Source organism: Neocloeon triangulifer, unplaced genomic scaffold, assembly GCF_031216515.1.
Source record: "Neocloeon triangulifer isolate White Clay Creek 2 clone unplaced genomic scaffold, ASM3121651v1 ptg000001l, whole genome shotgun sequence".
In the NCBI taxonomy this organism is placed as follows: Eukaryota; Metazoa; Arthropoda; class Insecta; order Ephemeroptera; family Baetidae; genus Neocloeon; species Neocloeon triangulifer.
Window position 1 is genome coordinate 9,062,845 of NW_026775544.1, and position 19,954 is coordinate 9,082,798.

The 19,954-nt window shown below is 39.1% G+C and overlaps 1 protein-coding gene across 11 annotated transcripts in view; it reads right to left on the bottom strand.

Annotated features, from left to right (window-relative positions):
• The window catches only part of LOC132195489 (hemicentin-2-like), a 132,231-nt gene that overhangs the window by 41,093 nt on the left and 71,184 nt on the right, over positions 1 to 19,954 (bottom strand). For all 11 annotated transcript variants that reach the window (XM_059617551.1, XM_059617528.1, XM_059617534.1 and 8 more), the window contains exon 4: positions 4,816 to 4,948. In XM_059617551.1, coding sequence (XP_059473534.1) covers positions 4,816 to 4,948 — 133 coding nt within the window. The remainder of the gene's footprint in view (positions 1 to 4,815; positions 4,949 to 19,954) is intronic.

Sequence of the window (19,954 nt, forward strand, 5' to 3'; positions counted from 1 at the left end):
TCGCGGTGCTGAGTGGCGCGCGTTTCGAGAGAGAGAGAGGAAGCACAAGTAGCAGCAGCCCCGAATTATTATCTGGCCTCGATGTTTCCTCGCACGCGACCCACCAACAGAATCCGCAGGAAATTTGAATACGATGAGGCGTGGGGGATGTAATGATAAAAATCATTTCTCGGCGCGTGCCGCCTCCCTCTCTCTGGTATGTAATTCTCAAAAGTGCGCTTCTTGTTTGAAGATGATTATCATTTCAGAACTAATTATAAAGTTTGATGAGCAGCCCCATCGCCACATATTTATATATACACGCGCGAATTACGTCTGCGGCGGCTTAAGCACAAATATTCGCAATAGGAACCGCCGCTTCGCCGGCGCGGGCTGTTTGCTCTTCTTGCGTTCATGTGACGTTATCTAAGCCTCGCAGCGGTGTTCCAACTGACACCTATTTATTTTCATCGTAGCAGGTGCAAGTGGAGGAAAAAAAGCGAAAGCATACACGAAGATACACCCCTGCCTTATCATATTTCTAATGGGTATTGCCCGGCACCCCCCCTCTCTTCACGCGATTTCGCTTTTTTAATTATCCCGAGGTGTCTTCTGACTCCATTCAACGGTGCTGAGAGAGGGTCTCTCTCATTTGCATAATACGAGGCTTTGTAATAACAAAGGAGGCTCGGCCAAAAAGCGGCTACATTCGGCCGGGCAAAGAGGAAACGGCGAAAAATGCTGTAGGTCATATGATGAATAGCAAGGTGTGTGCGAGAGTGCAGCGCTGGCTGGCGTTTCGGCGAGGAATTCGCCGCTTTTTATGACAAGACTGACCTTTCCTTTATGTCCGGCAGCCCTTGTCTATTTTTGAAGCCGCTCCAAAAATGCTAAAGGGCGATATAGGGCTGTTATCTGAATGAAACTGGAGAGGTGGAGGAGCGAAATGCTACAAAGGATCACACGGCGGCTCGGCCTGTGTAACAAGAACATCAGGAATAAATTGAACATTTCCAGCGGATGGGCCTTCTCAAAGGCTCGCATATATTTGAGCTGTTTTTATTAAAAACAGACGCCCAGAGCAAATTAACAACTGGAAATAACGTGACGGGTCAAATAGAATTTTCAATTTATATCGAAATGGACGTTTGAAATTATCAATACGTTCGCAGCTAAAAGTCAGATCGCATTAGACCTGCGTGATAAATCAAACGAAAGGGATTTTCAGGCAATTTGCACACACAAATCCTAGTCGAAAATCGGCATTAGGCTAATTTGGCGCGGTGTTGATAATGGCTCGGCCGGTGGCACCACACCCCATAAATAATTCCAAGCCGTGCCGTGTTGTGTGCTGTTATTCCCGCTCCTGCAGTCGTGACAGAAGTCGATTTATCTCGCAGTGCAGAATGTGAAAAAAATTCCGCCGGGAAATGCTAAGGACGCGGCCGATAGCGATCGCTTGCCTCCACATTATTCAAATTTCTATATTTCACGGCATCGCGCCCGAAAAATCATAGAGCGGAGGCAATAAAAAGAATTTCGTAGGAAACGGATGCTGGCTGGCGTTTCGCGTGCGGCTGCTGACCATGCTAATTCTGACGTGCCGCTTCTCCCCAGGGCGCAGTAGTGGGCTCTGATAAGTTACCTTTGGGCAGCCCGAGCAACAAGAAGAAGAATTGCGCGCCGTTCCCATGGGGCTGCGCCCGCCCGCTCTCTCGAGGGGGCGGCCACGTACTTTATATGCAAGTTAAAAAAGTTGCACCATTCTTCTTCACACCATCATGCAAATACACAAGAGTTGAGGCTGGCCGGCTTTTTCTCCTGTTTTTTTTCTCTCGCGTTTTAACTCTGGCGCCGGAGAAAAGAGTGGCTTTCAAGCCGCATTTCGCAAGGGGAGAGTCGCACAATAAATTTTCGCTCAACTTTTGTAGTATGACCGCGTTTGCGGCGGCTGAATGCAGAAATTACACCCGAGAGCTGGAAATTAATGCCGGCTGCTACATTATTTCGTAATCATGAATGAGTCCTCGTCGTGGATTAGTTTTTAACTGCTCGCGCCAGAGAGATGCTGGAGCGTTGCATTGTTATATTGAGAGCCTTGAGAAAAGCAGGCTTTTGGTACCAAAATGAGTGGCCTTGTTTTCAGCCACGAACAATCGACGCTCTCTGCAGAATTTTGCCCTTGCCTCTCAGCCCTGCATAAACGTTTTTGGCGCAATTTGCCCGGCTAATTATTTTGGCCTTTGGGGTGCGAAATTGGTTTTGTGTTAAAGTGGCTTTTAATTTTTAGCGTAGAAATTAGGTAAAGTAAATTGCCAAATGAGTTTTGAAAAAAGTCATCAGTTTGGTTCATCAATTGATTCGAGTTCAACATATAGATTGCTATGTAGTTAGTTAATTCACTATATTTTTTTTTCAATTCATTGAAATCAAATCAAATAGGAATTTTATCTGAAAAATTTAAAAAAATTATCAGTCTGAACTTCTTGCCTCAGAAGAGTTCAAATTTATTCTCAAAATTAAAAAAAAAAATTAAATGAAAGTGTGTAATAAAATCTATTTTTAAATTATGAAATAATTGTACCCAAAAGTATAATAATAAATAAAAAAATTATAAATATTATAAAAATTACCAAAATATTATACACTTTTAATAATTCAAGATGTTAGCAAAAATAAGTTTTGTACTAACAGAATGACAACATTAATTGTAAAAGTTAAAGATAAAATTGAACAAGAATTTTAACAGAAATTGAGGGCTTCGACATTTTCATCGTTTTTCTCACAGCACCATCATTTTTAAAAGACACATGCCGTTGTGGAGAAATCTAAAGAATCCGCTCAAGGAAGGTTGAGGAAAGCAAAGTTATTTCTGTAAAGACGGCAAGCTCGGTTATTCCCGGCCGCCAAGAAAGCCATATAGAAGCGTTAGGGTCTGCTGCTTCTTCTTCGGGGGCAAAATCCTGCGTGATCTCATTATTTCGGCCAATCTCTGAGAAAAATCAAGTTCGAAATTCCATTCTCGGTGACACAAAGGAAAGAGACAGCAGTTATTGGTCGCACAGAAAGTAAATCTCAACCCGGCTCTATTATAAATCTACTCGTCCTCCTCCACTATTTTATCCCCCTCCATTTCCGGGTATCAAAATCATTTCTTGCGGAAAATAGCGCGCGGAGCAGTCGGAGCAAAGAAAACCGTCGCTCCGAGAAAAATCATTTCCACCCTGGTGACAGCAGTTTTCCCATCGTCGACGTTATTTCTCAGCCCCACGTATTCAACGGTAATTGCGCCAAGTACGGCTGCTTTTATTTTGCAGCCGCCGCCGCCGACTGAGCGAGCGAGCAGCGAATTCTTTTGCTCTCGCACACAACAACGACATAAATCTGCGAGGCGTGAAATTTTACTCAGCCGTAATTTCGTTCCACGTGAATATTGGTGAAGAAAATTGGTTTCGCTCGGGCTGCTTTTTCGCCGGTGCAGCGCGCAGCTTTTCACTCGGCAGACCTCGTTTCGTGTTTGTTATTGCAGCTTTTTTCGCTGCGCCGATGAAGCAAGTACAAGTTATTGACAAGAAGCGATCTGCAATAAATTCCCGTTATCAAAAAACAAATATAACTTTCAACAATCAAACTTTAAGCTGATAACTATTCCTACCAACTGTTTTTCTTCTGAAAAGATATGAAATTTTTATGTTCTTTATAGATTCAATTTAAGTAATTTCTGTCTTTTATAATTTTCAATTTTATTTTAATTTTGTCTTAATTTGAAAGTAAACCACAAAGAAAATGTTTTGTTGTTTAAAAGAATGAAATAATTTAAGAAGCCCATAAGTTAAAGATTTTATTTTTATTTTTAAATATCATAATCTTGGCAAAATATTTTTAATTTTTCCAATGAAAAATTTGCACTTCAGATGGGTTTCTCTCCAATGTCGGAAAATGAACGAAAAAGGAGTAAAAAATTATAACTTTAAAAAAAAGTTTGGTTTAAAAATGGCATGAAAAAAATTGTTCGTTTGAGCGCTTTTGATTAGATTTTTCCGAACTGGCCGCAGGGTGCTTATTGTCAACAACATGCACGTTTTTCACGGAAAACACACAATGTGCCTATTCTGCTTTTCTGAGCGCTGCTCTTTTTCTGAGGTCATACAAAAATAATGCCCTTGAGAGCCACCATGGGATTTGGGCGTAAAATTATAGGGCTTTCAGCGGTGCATAAATAAATAATTAGGCCATTGATTTCCACTCTGGATATTTCTTTTATGCGAAAAATGCGCTCGACCCTTCTGTACTTCTGGGAAGCGCGTTTTTTTTTCGCTTTTGTTTGTTTTCAAAACTGCTTTTCCAGAGACCGATTCCCCGGGGACAAAATGCGCGAATATATCTAGTCAGAGAGGGCTTTCAGTCTTTCTTCACCTCAGCGAGCGGATGATATTTTCCCACACAACGGATTACTATCGGATTCAACGGGCGGGCAAAATACTCGTCGTCGCCACAGTTTGCAAAGAGAGGAAAATTGCTTTAATACAACTCACGGCGGAATGAAATGAAAGCGGAGCAGAGGCGAAGGAAAAGAAAAAAAGGAGCGACTGCGGCGTGCCGAAAAAAGGAAAATACAACACGACGGGCTTAAACGCAGCCGCGCTGTCTGTGCGCTTTTTGTCTGATAAAAATGGAGCAAGGCGACAGTCTCTGAGCATTCCTTAAACCTAATTCCAAGCCTGACGGCGCAGGAGCAAGCGACGATTTTCTTTAAATAGAAATTTCATCTGGCGAGCGGCCCAGGGATTTTATTGATCTGCACCAAGTTTTATTAGGAATTATCTAAATTCCTACCTGTAAAGCGGCTTTCCGGCTGCCTCTTTGAACCAGAGAACCATGTACACCCGGTCATCTCTCGTCACAGGGTCGATGTTGCACGGCATCTCCGCGTTTCTGCCCAAGACGGCTTCTATCCGGACTGTGCTCACTGAAACACAAATAAAAGTTCATAAGAAAAGGCAGAGGTAAAAGGTAAAACAAATTCAATCTGATTATTATTATTATAAAACAATCCCATTTGAAGTGTTTCCTTGTATCTGATTCCCCATTAAAAGGTATTAAAATTTTAATTGGTAAGTCGCAATAATATCGTTGGAATGAATGGCCTTCAGCAGTAATTTGGAGGAAATGAAAAGAAATTTGTGCAAATTTGTGAATTTATAGGCAAAATTAAATTTCAAATTACAAAGGTTATTTTGTTATAAAATTGCTATAAGCTTTGAACTGAATAATTGCCTTAATACCTTTTTAATAAAAAAGAGGATTAACAAAGCGATTTTTGAGGAAATTTTTATAACCTGTTGATTTATAATTTATTTGGAATATAATCAATAATGGTTATTAAGTTTAAAGCTAAAATTAACAATTTTTTCTCTTGCGACGGCGACTTTAAACATTTGAAGCAAATTATCCGCGATTGCAGCAGATAAAAGCAAATGATTCGTTTCACAGAAAAGCTACTTAGTTAGAGTGAATCAATTAAAATGGTGTTGCGCCAATTAGAAAAGATAATTAGGACCGATCATCCAGTGGGACACGAGAGATAAAACTTCTCTGCTCCCTTGTGGGGGCTCGACCGGCAAATAATAACTGGCGGGCCGAGACAACAATCAGTTAATGCGCGGCCGCAATCCGAGGCATCATTTGCGTAATTATAATTTAAAACACCAGCGTGCGCGCGGCTGGGTCAGCTTTGATTAAAATCGCATGCATGTAATTGTGTTTACATTAAAGGCCGCGTGTGTGTGGCAGCTAATACACGGTGTTATATCCAACACGGACCGCGCACAGGCCATCCCCAAAAACAGAAAGCCGTGCATGCAGCCAGTCGACCGGCCATTACATGATTACATCGCCAAAGCAAGGGGCCTCCATGAATAATCCTTTTTTACTCGGCCCGGGTAATTAATAGCCGGGCCGCCCACTCTCATTACTGGATGAAGACATTAGCCACGGTGCACTTTTTTCCAAATTATTCGGACGCAATCAGGTCTGGATTTTAACAACAAAGCGCGCGACGAGATTTTCCACTTTTGTACGCTTTTAATAGGTAATTTTTTTCATCGATGGATTAGCGGCGGGTTTTTTTATTGTGTGGGCGTCGCGCTTAATTATTTATGCTGCCGGTGGTGGGAAAAACCTGGCGTAATTAAAAATAAAATAATGATTCCGCCGACAGAGCGGGCGGCTTTGTTTTCAAGGGGGCTTGGCGCTTGTTAATCTGCTTTTTGCGCCGCTGTGTGTATGTGTGTGTCGGACGGACAGCCCGTCCAACAACAAGCTGTTGGTGGCGGAAAATTAAATGGAATTTTTTCACCCTTTGTGGAATGTATTCATTTACACCGCGCCGGGGATGAAACAGAAAAGGGGATTGGAAAATTTCCAATCAAAATTTGATTATGATGTTTTGTTTACAAGCAGCGTGTGCTGCGGCTTTTTATTCGTTTTTTGAAAATACTTTAAAAGATAATCCTCTGTGGGACCAAAGAGCGAAGAAATAAAAGGGTTTGTGGTGGAAATTAAAATTTTTGTTCAGCTAAAACTTTCAAACGGGAAGAATGGGTTGTCGGCCTAAATTGGGAAGTGAAAGTTTTATTTAAGGGTCTGTTTATTAAATTTATTGTCACTAAATTATTGAAAACAAATCTTTGAAAATTAGAAGTCTAAATTTTTTTTCTTTGTAATTCTAAAAAATTATTTCAATTTTAAAATGGGCTGGTTTGCAGAAATTTTTCTATATAACGAAAGTTCAGCCATCATTTATCATAATTCTATATTAAGCAGAAAACCAGAATATATTAATTTAATTTATTTATCAAATGAATACTTAAAGATGATCTCCATGAAATACAGGAAAACGTTTCTATTTGAAAAAATAATTATACAATGTCAATAAATAGCATACTATGGTAAACTACTTAATATTAGTTTGAGTTGTAGAAATAAAGTTTTGTACTAAAAAATTTATTTGTTTATTAATTTAAAAAAAGTTCACATCCTAAATTTTTATAGTTTAAAATCATTTTCCAAATTGTATAAAAATATGATAAATTTATATTATTATTCAAAGCAAGGTACTTAAATTTTTGCCCCTAAGATTTAATAAAACCAACGAGAAGACTCATACTGGCCCTCGCGATACTAATGTACCTGCTCTATGCAATATTTCACCAGCAGGCCGAATAATCAAGCTGGGGGAGTATTGCCCGCGCGATCGCTGATAAGGTAGCGTGAATACCATTTGCCGTCGGCCAATAATATTTATGATATTGGCTTTCTCATTCTGCCGCCGCCGGAATTACTTATGCATATAGAAATGTTTACCTTATCCGAAGCAAGCCCAGCATGAGAGCTGCGCCTACGTGCTACACGAATTTAAATGGATTTGAAAAAGAAGACGAGAATATACAGCAGCTCGTGGAAATTTCTGAAAACAAAAGTGTGTTGCGAGAGCGTGAGAATGGCCTTGTGGCACGATAGCCACCAGATTTCATATTTCGGTGCTGATTATACAAGAAACTTTGGTAAAGTTACATAATATTGTATAATATGGAAGCCAATTCAAGAATTGCTAATAGAAATAAATATGTAATTTAAATGTAGAGGGCACGTTTGACAAATGGAGACTCACATTTTTGCATATATGTTGAAAATTTAATCAAACTAAAATTAACAGCAAAAAATGGCCCTATTTGTTTGTTTTTTTTTTTTTTTTTGAAAACGTGAACAGAAGATAAAATTTAATAAATTGCACAAAATATGACAATTTTGTAGAAAATCTCGCAGAAAATTTAATCTCCGTTTCAACTTTTCATTGCGATATTTGTTCTCGAAATTTAATCTAGAAAAATTTACTTGAAATTTAGACTACTTGTTACATTTTTTTCAATGAGATGAAAATTGTTTGGAATTCTGAATCAATTCCCGGGTTCCAGTGACCTCCGAATTTTCTTCCAGCCAGAAAGTGGCACTCAAATGATCCTTTTTAATAATGGTAAAACTTCTGAGAGTAAGAAAAACAATAACTTTTGAAAAGTGGTTCAGTTGATATTAGAATTGAGGTGAATTGAAATATCAAATATATTTTTATAACTCGATAACTGCTTGATAAATAAATGATACTAAGAAAAATTATAATTTAAAAAAAATCTAAATATTGGAAAATTTGATTGCAAATTTTAACTTTCTTAATGAGGCCTTTATTAAATGTTTATTCCAGGCTAGAAATAAGTGAAAGCTGAACCAACATTTGCAAACATAAAGGTGGTCCCATTTTTATGCGTATAGCACAAGTATTCATTCCACGCAGTTAATTGACTTCTAATGCCCATCGCCGCCGCTAATTTTCCAGAACATAAAGTCCCAAAAGAGAGCAGCGTCTGCAGCAGTTTTTCGGTGCGCCCAAAAATCAACATTCAGCCACCGCATCCTACGCCGTTTAGCGTTAGTGTTATTGGCGAGCCAACTCGGCCCTGGATGGTTGCCGCCGTTAAAGCTAATGTGCGAGACTTCCAAGCTTGCCTCCCTCCGTCTATAGTGCGTTGCTCATTAGCACGGATATAGCGCAGGGGAGTAGGACAATCGTGCCGTTGGCGAGAGAGCAGTCGAATTCATTATTTCGGCAGCGCGAGAAACAAGTCGAAATAATAATTGGGCGCGAAAATAATCCGTTCGCCACGTGTGCGAAATTTCCAGACTTATTATTTCGCGCCCTGCAGCGAAATTAAACGCCGCGAAATCGCGTGCGAGAGAGAAACGCGCGGACGAGGCTCAACTTCAGATATGAATTATCATCTGGTGCAGCTTTTCATATTGGCGCCAGTTTTCGCTGAAACGTAATAATGCTGCAAAAGTAATTTGTATCTGCAACTCCACATAATGCTGTCAACCGGAAGACAGATTGGCCCGAAACGATATTAAAAACGTCATCTTGTCAGCCGCCGCGCCTTCCGAGCTGCACATGACTTTTTGCAGTGTGTGTGTTTTCAAACAATGAAAGATTGTGTGCCCGCGCCGCTATGAAATATATACGTGTAAGGAGGCCCGAGGCTTGGAAATTAGCACACCTGCAACATGCAAGCAAGTGTTAAATCGAGCGACACTTTGTGTTTAGGAGAGGTGTCGGAAACGACTAGAGTTATGACTTTGATAACCAAAAGCATGTCAAATTCAATGAAAAAGCGTCAGTTTGTAAATTTAACAAGCCAATATTATTGATTGATTGATTCAACCAATATTAAAACCATTAATAAAGCCTCTTACTTTTATTATAGCTTTAAATTTGAGATCAATTGCATCAATTTGCATTTATCTTAATGGAAATTATTAAATTCTTGAGATCAACGAAAATGTTATAATTATTTTTACTTATTCTTCTCGATCAATAAAAAAATTTTAATTTGAAAACTAATCAAATTTATCTGCAGTATCACGGTTCCAGGTTGTTTCTTCCAATTAAAATTACATTTTGAAATAAAAAAATTACAATTATCAGTAACAATGATAATGAATAATAAGTGTTTTATTGAAATAAGATTCATATACCAAAAAAAAATAAGGAAAACTGTTTTATGACCCACTCTAAACATATCTGAGCAATATTACCTAGAATAAAATACTCAAAGAGATATTGTTGACAGAATTGATAATAGACGAGAATTTTATATAAAAATTAAAAAGTTGTAAAAAGTAAAAAAAAATATTCAAAAATTAACCTTGCCAAATGTTTTTGATTCCGGAACAAACAAAATGGCGAAATTATTTTTAATTCCAACTCTCTCAAATTCAATGACAAACTAGTGAGCTATGGCTAAAGATTTCTGGATTGAAAAAGTAGGCAATAAAAAGATGATTCGGATAATCCTCAGCAGTTCCTGTGGCTTTTCCAGATCGCGCGTGCCAGATGCGTTGGGCTGCTTTCCATTTTTGTCGGAGCATTTTTTTTAAACAACCGGGAGTTGCGTCGTTCTAAATCAAACAAAAACGCCCACTCTCGCATCCACGCTCACGAAGAGCACTTCCTTTTTATTGTTTCGCTACCTCGCTGTCTCACGCGCTAATATTTTGCCTGAAAACAGGTATTTCCGTTCCATTTCTTCACGTTGCCGGTCGCCATTAATTTTTTTAAAAACGACAAACCGTTCGCACGCCTCCGTTAACTGCTCTCGCATTTTCACGCTGAAAAAAAAACGCTCCGCAAGCCTCACGTATACACGAAAACGTGCCTCTTTTCCCAAATGGAAAAAATCGCCGTTTTCAAATGTAAACACCTAAATACCAGCAGCGCCGAAGAGAGCAAGCAGCCGAGTCCATATTAAAAGCGCGCTATTTGGTTAATCACTCATTCGCAGCCGTTTGTTTGCCGTTTCGCTGCTCTCGCGCATTAATATCCGCCTTCCTGGCCCGGCATTAAAAAAGACGTGTGTCGAGGCCTCGCCCGGCGCACGAGATGACTAATGTTTATTTGCCCCCGGATGGGGTTTATAAAACTTGCTTCGCATTGTTGTGTGTACAATTTTAAATTTATGATCACCAACTGGGAATATTGCATGTGTGCTTATATATATATCGTCCGTGTGCATCCCATGCATGGAAAAGCTGTAGCGGGAGAGAGAGAAAGGAAGAGGGAGACCCACCCGTGCTCTTTGGTTTTGGCGCAATAAAAGCGAAATTTCCCACAAAACAATTTATTGCCGCCGCCGCGTAAAACCTTCTCTTCTCCCTACCTCAGATGCTTGGTTTGAATACAATAATTTTTAGGTGATATTATACATCGTTAAGTAGCTTTTCAGTTAAAACATTGGCATTAGTTCGGGAAATTAAAATTTAATCTTTTTAGCTTGTTTAGAGTAAAAAACCTAAAATGGAATACATTAATCAAAAGTATCAAGTTATTTACTCCGTTTAGTGGTTAAGTTAATAAAATATTTGTAAATGATTACAAATATTCTTCAAGTAAATGAATGAAGATGATCATGGGAGTTGACTTTGTTAAGTTTTTTATATAGAAAACAAACGTACTATAGCCTTTGCGTTTCAAATAAAAAAATTAATAAAAAAAAATCAATAACTAAGCCCGTTTTATTATTAATTTTTTTTTTTAATATGATATAATTAAAAACTCTTTTTAATAAAATTTCTTATTATTTATAAAACATAATATTATATAATTAACAACATATTTTTATAATCAATATTTATTCCGAGAAAACGTTAATATATCTACGATGATTGACTTCATCGCCACTATATGATTAAAATAAACTTTAGTAGGCCCTAGAAATATGTCAATATGTATTGAAAACATTTATAACCAAAAAACTTATTTTCTGCTGGAAACTTTTAATGGGTTGAAATGTGTGGAATGGAAGGGTAAACAAGCGAATCAATGATACGGTAGAGCAGCGAAGCTGAATGCATTCTGAAGCATCCTTGTCTCTTGTTAACACTCACAGGCAGTGTCTGTGTACCGGGTAATATAGCATGTAGTACTTCAACCCCCTTCCAAGTGCGCTAGTATTTCTCGCGCACAAAAATGTTTTTCACAGAATGTTTCGCGTGGGTGGCGCCGAGCGTTGGTTCATGCAAAGGAATGCGTTCGTTTGATTTCGCGAAGCGAGAGGAAAGAATAAAAGAATCGTCTGGCGCTGAAAAGCCGAGAGCGTTCAACACGCGCCGCCAGATTGGAGTGGTATATTTTAGAGCACATACAACTCAAGTGCCGGCAGCAGCGGCATTTACTTTTTTCGCGACTCGAAATTTCGCACGGCGACGATTTTCATTTTAATTGGGCGAAATGGCGAATCGAGAGAAAGAGAGACTTTTGCTTTTACCGGCCAAAAAATGCTCGATCAAAACGTTTCGACACTCTGCCAATTAATTATTAACGTTTCCGCACTCTTGGTCGCTTTTCTCCTCCCTCGGGCATTCTCTCGTTTTTTTTATTGCACGCGCCCACTTTTTTCTCTCTCTAATTAATTCTCGCGTGTGTACGTACGTTAAAATAAACACAGTACGCCGAGAGAATGGACAAAAATAGCATAATTAACGCACAAAAAGAGGCCAAGTGCGCGCAAGCACTTCTGCGGGTGCTTTTAAACTAATATATAATGTGATCGGTAGGCAGGCGCCGTGTTTGCGTTTGATGATATTGCAATATTGTAGCTCAACCTAGCAAATATTCATCATCGAAATACATCAAAGGCTTGCTCGCTCTACCGGCGGCAGAGAGATGCGGCGGATCTGGTGCGCGCTGTCCTGCTGATGGTACAAATGAATTTCACCTCTGCACCAGCGAAATCAAACACCAAGTAAATTGCTTTGCTGGCTCGAATTTTCAGCAAATGCGTTTGTTTCCGTTCCGCTGGCTCGAATTATAATCTTATTGCTGTGCGCCAAAGCCATGAGCCAGCAGAACTCAGTCAGATATAATAGGTAAATATTTGCTCGTACATGGATAATATTGCACTCCCCTTGCAAGTTTTGTTATTAATAAACTTAATTCAAAGTGAACATTAATAAAAAATCCTGGAGGTACGAGTGAGGTTGAAGATTTAACAACTTGTTTATTAAATATTATTAAATATTTTTGTTTTCATTGGTTTCAAAATTGCGTCCTATCTTGAAAATCAGAAATTTATATGATGATGATTTCCTTCAAATTTATGTTTAATGAAATCCAAACAATAATAACAATAGACATAAAAATAGAAATGTAAAATTGATTGATTTATAATTCTTGGAGTAATAAATGAATTAATTTTATTTTAATAAGAGCTGCATTAAAAAAGGTAAAATTACATGTTTTAGATATTTAAAAGTTATGAGGAAAGATAGGTGAGAAGAACACGATGTTTATATGTCAAGGATTTTTAAAATTTTGGTAGTTTATTTCTGTGTCAGTGCATCTTTTCAGATTCCAGCACCTCGATTCACAACGATAAGCGTCAGGGCTGCCGGTGCTGGCGTGCATGCAGAGGAACGGTGTCATGACGCCTTAAGTCCTCTGTTTTTGCAACATGAAACGAGGCAGCCAGGCGGCGGGTGAGCGCAGGCAGGCAGCACGGCACACTAACTGCCTGTTCCAGAGCTCTCAGGGGACAGCCACTTTGACGGAATTAACTGGATGCTGTTTGTCATCAAGACGCCCGAGCACATATTACTATCTCCGCTGTGTGTGTTTGCGAGGACTCGTGCTTAATCTCGCCGCCCTGATTAAATGCAAAATAAAGAGAAGGACTCGTTTTTTTCCCAGAAGGACGAATTTATCATTTCCCTTCGACTGTTTTTAAGACGCTTTCACCAACCTGTGCGCGCTTTATTTATTGTCGATTGCAGAAGGAATCGGGTCAATTTTCAATGCAAACTTATTTCACAACGTACACACGCCATCAAAGTTTAATGTAGTTGTTGAAAGTTTCCCAACTGAACGATAAATTTCATACCTTTTTCTTGGATCACTCGCAGCACTTCTTGGCGCGAATAAAGTCGATTTTTCCCTCGGAGCAAGAATGAGCCTGATAAACTTGCCTCTAAACTTTCCTTCAGAGTTTTCTATTAAAAATAAAGTTGCTCGTGGAAGTGCAAAAAGAGATTGATCAATGAATAATAAACATTGCCCGCTGCGTCCACAACTCAATTATAGCCATCGTTAGGGCAGAACGTTGTCCCGGACCAATTTAGCTTCCATACGGTTGCCAAAATCGTCCCACGACTCAAGGTGCTGCGTTGCAAGTACATACATGGGTTTGCACACCATATGCGTATCTCTGACGCGTGTGTGTACGGATGGAAGCCTAATTATATTCCATCAGCGTCGTAAACAAAATTGCAATACCCCGGGGAGGCAGAGAGCAGAAGCGGCGCAGCCACCATTTGAAATGTCAGTTTTAATTACAAATCCGACACAAAATGTCACAGGCAGCCAACCATGCGTGCAGCACGCGTGGGTCCTGTGCGGCACCTTGAAAACGCAGCTAGTTGAAATTGCAAACGGGCCCTTGACAGATTTGCCGAAATTCAGCTTCCATTTGAATTCCACTCTAGGTAAATGGACGGACGGGCTTGAGGTAGGTGGTTTGAATCTGACGGAACAACCAAAATCTTTCGAGTTATAATGTTTTTATATTATATTTAATACATGTAATTGTAAATCCAATTTTTAACTAATTTGAAAATTTTCAGAAGATTCTTTTTAAAGAAATGTTTTTGCTTGAAAATTGTCTCCAGAAATTTCAAAGCGGACAGTATTCATAATTAAAATTGATACAACATCACTTGTATAAACATGAGAACTGATAATTTGGTTAATTTTAAACACATTTAACACAATTTCTCAAAAGAAAATTGTGAAATTTGTAAGGATATTTCTGAAGTAAATGTTTTCAATTTTCTTATAATAAACTATTCTGACTCTAGCCAAGAGTTGAATTGTAATCTAACTGAACTAATAAGCAGTTTTGCAGATCTCTTTCAAACATTCCTCTGATTCCTCCAATATATTGTAGAATTGCAATGCAATTGTAGCACAAATGTGTCTCTTTATTGTGCTTCAAAAGGCCTTTTTGAATACTTGATCTAGCAATGAAGAATAGATTGCAGAAAGAAAGATTTAACTTCATAACATAGAATACAGTTGGTGACAGCGGCAAAAAGTATGAAACTTTTTATACGCAATGTGTAAGCCATTCAATCAGAATAATCTCGTTTGTTAACGGGAAGCAGTTGGACAAGTATATGAATGTAGAAGAGAGGCTCTATTGATTTCCGAAGCGCGTTCTCTCTCTCTCTCTCTTGCCTAGTGGAGCGTTAGCAAGATGCAGTTTGCAAAGCTCTCTTGAAGACAAAAAGGACGTGCACGGAATCTGCAGCGAGCGAATATAAATTTCGAGCGCATCCTCCTGGGCCGTTCCAAAGAAGCAGAAGAGGCAGTTCGGTGCTTGTTATTATTTCCTGTGTGCGCCATCATCATCCGCCGAATGGAGATTTCATGCTAATGCAGGCATCTTATTAAACATCCACACACTCGGCTCACACGCAAATCATCTAATCTTTTGCGGCCGAAGTACGAGCAGAAGCTCTCTTTCTCTTCATTAAGACTGCGGGGAATCGCACGTATATAAGTTGCTATATTGCACACACACAGTGGTAATAATAACCCTGCTCGCAGCAACTGTGTGTAATTCTTGCCAAACAAACTTTTTGAATGAATAAATTTAGCTCTTTCGGTGCAGTTACTTGGCTCAGGGAGACGACATAGCTGGCGCTTAAAATGGAAATTGCGCGTCGTGAAGACGCGCGCATTCCCACTCAATATTTGGATATGGCAATTAAAATTCGCGCCTGTTGCTCAGCTCGCAAAAGTTGATGAGTTCAAAGTTGACATATTCATTGTAGGAGGTTATCAAAAATTAGCATAATTTTTTAACTTTTTTAATTTAAAGAATTTCAATAAAAAACACTAATGTTAACAGTTTGATTGTAATTTGATTATTTGAAACATAAAACGATTATTTATGTCGCATATTAAAGTTTCATCAGTTTAATTAACCTACGAAATGTATGTAAAATTTGTGATTCACACAAATATGCAAAATTACTGCGACGACTCTGATTGAAGTTGAATTTATTTTAAACTCTGAACACAATAAAAATAGGTAATTCTACAGTTTTAATTTTTACTAGCAACCAAATTTTTTCCTAAATAAAAAGAAATTAAATGTGCAAGAATATTATTATTTAAGAAATTTATATTACAAAATATATTAAAGTTTTACAAACTTTTTTATAAAAGAAAACTACATTAAGAAAACATTAATTTTTTTATAAAAAAAAAATTAGCTGCCTTTTGGTAAATATTAGTTACAGATACCAGCAACTACGATTTATTGTGAAATAAAAATAATGTGATTTGGATTTTAAATGCCACCGTCAGCAAAAAATAATTTAAGGTCCACAATCTACGGAAATGCTCATTATCGTGTGATTACACTCTAGAGAATGGGTGGCGTCATTAGCAATTAATGAAATCATCATGCCCGCGTCGTCTTTGTCAAAGCAGCCATTTCTGCGCAGTTCAAATGCCAGCAAAAGCACCTTGCAAATGCAATTAAATTTGAAACGGCGTGCTTTCCTCAGCCTGCGGCTCTTCTGCCTGCGTGCACATTCGCCCTTTCCCTCACTCGGCGAGCTGCTTACCCCATTTTCTCATTTTCTTAATTCCCAGGTACGCAAAGTGAAATAATAACTTTTTCAAGGCTTGGCGCAGCAACGTTTATTGCCGCCACTGCAAAAGTCGCAACTCGTTATGTCGCTGCTTTTCTTATTTTCGGCGGGTGCGAAATAGGGGTTGGCAAACTTATCCGTATAAGAGGTACAAAACACCTTTCACTGCTTAATTGTATTCCACGCGCGGCGCCACCCCTTTTAAATTGTGGCACACGCACAACAATAAGCTCGGCTGCCTGCGCCCGACTCTCGAGGAGTCACCCATTCGGAAGGCGCACAACTCTTGTGTGTGTGCCTCCGAATAATGTATGTAACGCGGAAAGCAATGGGCTCGATTTCATACTCATTCTAATTTCCGTTGAAAATGAGCAAAGTTCATTTAATGACTCTCGCGCACCGCCCGCCCGCCTACCCAGCCAGCGTGTACGGAGAGAAAGCGCTTTCTAAAGTTTTGCTCTCTTAAAAATGCGCCTTCTCCGCCACTATATATTTCTCTGGGGATAAAACAGTGCACCGCTCGATGAGAGCGTCGCGCAAAACGCCACTCTAATTTCAAGACACAATTTTGCAGCAACACTCCAGATAATTATCTCTTTGTTTGCTCTGCGCCTCATATTAAATTTAAACTCTATCGTGTGCGTCAACTTTGTGAAATTTCTTCCCGAGCTTCCCTTTGATAGCTGCTCACCTGGACGATTCGACGGTAATTACAAAAATCCGAGGAACATTCCTACATTTACATAAGAAAAAAATTAATAAAAATGTCTTGATATATTTTTCGGCATTCTGCATTCCGCAACAACCTAAGGCAGTAAACATGCAATAATATGAGAGATTGCGTCCATTCAACTGCAACAAAATGTTATATGCATGAACATAATGTTGACCAAAAGAATTCCCTTTGTGGGGCGGTGGCGGAAAAAATACATGGGAATGCCGCGGGCACTCCTTTGTTTATTTAAAAGTCTCTGAATTAAAAGAAGGCAGGGGGAAATCTCCGCCTCACTCTCTTTTTCTTTTTCTACCACAGCAGGGAAAAGAAAATGGAATCAAGTTTTGAGAGCAGCGCCTCAGGTCGTGGTGGTATTTATGGAGGAAAAGGGTTTGCCTCTTCGCCGAAGGTAAGGCGAAATAGACGAAAAGAAGAGGCTGCGATTTTTCCAACATTCCCTCCGACCGGGTTTTAATAATACTTTCCTGTTTGACTCGCCCTTTCTAATTTTACGCACGCACAATAACAAACAACAATCTCTCTCTTTTTACATTTTCATCCGGCGTGTGCACTTTGCTCTGTTGCGCCCACAAAGCGGCAGTAATCTGCAGGATGCGAGTTTTTATAGCTCAAAGATAGCGGGCGGCGAAAAATGTTTTTATTACACCGCACTACAGAGAGTAGATTTGCCACCGAAAATATCAAATTTAGCTCCACAACGAGCACTGGGACTTTTCTGTTTTGACCTCGGCTCACCGACCAATGCAGGAGACCTTTGACATTAAGGAGAAATGTTTCAAATTACGGCAAGTTAATCAAACACGGCAACATCAAATTTTTAAACAGGTCCCAGTCATTTTAGCTCCCAAAGCCTGGGTTCCTGTAAAAGGAAACTCTAAACAAAACATAAACAGAAAGCAGGAAAAGCCAAACTTTCCTGAAATCCCAAGAGATTCTGCTCCTACTAATAATATTAAAAATGAGAGAGAAAAAAGGTAAAAATATTTTAGGATCTAATTTAAATTTTATTAAAAAGCCAAGAGTCTGAGCCGCGGCGTGGAATCATATTTGGCGAGGAGAAGAAATCACTCTGACGGCGTTTTTATGTAAATGAAAGGCCATTAGATGCGACACCAAATGGCGCAGAGCGTGTAGTTAAAACACCTACTAGAGCGGGAGCATTACCATAAGTGGCGCGGCCCATTTCCCCCGTCGCACGAGCTGCGAGAGTTTGTTCGTCGCCCGCACGAAAGATTCCCACTCGGGCGTTATTAAACTAGGAGCCCGTTTATTATTTATTATAAAACATTAAATGCGCGAGTTCAACGCTTGCCTTTGAGTATATAAGTAAAGCGCTTCGTAATCATTTTAGTGCCGAGTCGCGCGCATTATTTCTCCTTCTTATCTCGGGGCCGAAGAGGGTGGTTTCTCTTCTTGACTCGGTTCTCCCTTTGATCGCAAAACACAAGCCGGGCTTATACCTTTTACGCAGATCCATTTACCCTCTATAACAAAATAACATTATTGTCTCTACTTGAGCGGCCCCAAAAGCGGCGGCGCCAGAAAAAGCAGCGCGGGATCTTCTTGTCTTCACACTTGAATAGACTTAACGCATGAGGAATAACTTCTTACGGCATAAATCTTTATTAACTTAAAAAGCAATAATTCTCCTGATGAAAAACACATTCCCGTGCGGCCCTTTTATTGGTTCTGTCTTCTCTTATCGAAAAGCCGAATTCCAGTTGCAAAACTTTTCCCTTGATTTGTTTTGATCCTTCCTCAAAAGAACAAATCTGATCAAAGATTCTTGAACGGTTTAAAGTAATCTTGTTTAAAAGCAAATAAAATTTATGTCTTTTAATTAATTGTGGAAAGACACCAGATTAATAATAATTTAAAAAATAGAAAAAATATTATTTTTTATAATTTGACAAATTTAAATTTTGCCATTAGATTTTTTAAATTGTATTTTAAAAACAGATTGAAATTAAGTCAAATTTATTTAATCTACCTCATTTTATATGAAACATGATACAATTTATAAGTAATTCTTAATTTTTTGGGGTTTTGCGTGTAGCAATCATTTTTAACATTTGAATTTTTATTATTTAAAAAAATTAGACAAATATTGTAATAATACTTGTACAGTTACAGTTGATTGACATTTATCAATCCACTCTAGTTATATTCATTTTTCAACTCGTTTGATCAGTGCTAATTAATATGAATCGAAATCAACTGCAGCAGAGTTCTAATTTGATAAATCGAGTGTAACAACTATTTACGGCTTTGCGAGCAAATTTACAGAGAGAAATTAGCACAAATCCACCTCATCTATGAGTAATTGTCGACATAAATAACGTGTCACGCGCGTGCGAGAAGTTAAATGCGTTAGACGCGGCAGCATAATTCCATTAGTCTAAATTAACAGCGCGGCGACGCTCGCAATAATAATATCTCTGACGGGCATAAAAGCCAGCCGCACCACCGAAACGGCTCCGGCCCATTTTTTAGCAGCCCTCTTTATTGCGCAAAGTGACAAAAAGGGGCCGAGGATAAAAATGCGTTTCCGCCTCTCCCATTATTCGTGTGTATATATGATTGCGTCAGCGAGTATTAAGAGTAATGACCGTTTAGCCGGCCAATAAATGTGTGGCCCGACTTCCTTTTCTTTTTCATCCCCAGCAACTTCTTATATCATATTTCCACGAGACAAGAGTGGAATTTCGGCTGCATTTATCTTGACCGAGGCCGTGCAGTGCCAAAATAGCGGTTTTATCATTGTTTCCACGAGACTCATTGCTTGTCGATCCATCACCCCCGACTGGGGAAAAAGTCGAGTGGGTTTTGCTCGCACCCGAGAAATGAAAGCAGCGATGGATGACTGCATAGCCTCACGTGCTCGCCGCCTTTTTCCACCCGGCTGCCTACCCGCCTGCCTGCCTAAGGGAGATAATTTTATTATTAAATTCCACTTCATTACGATGAAACGCACGT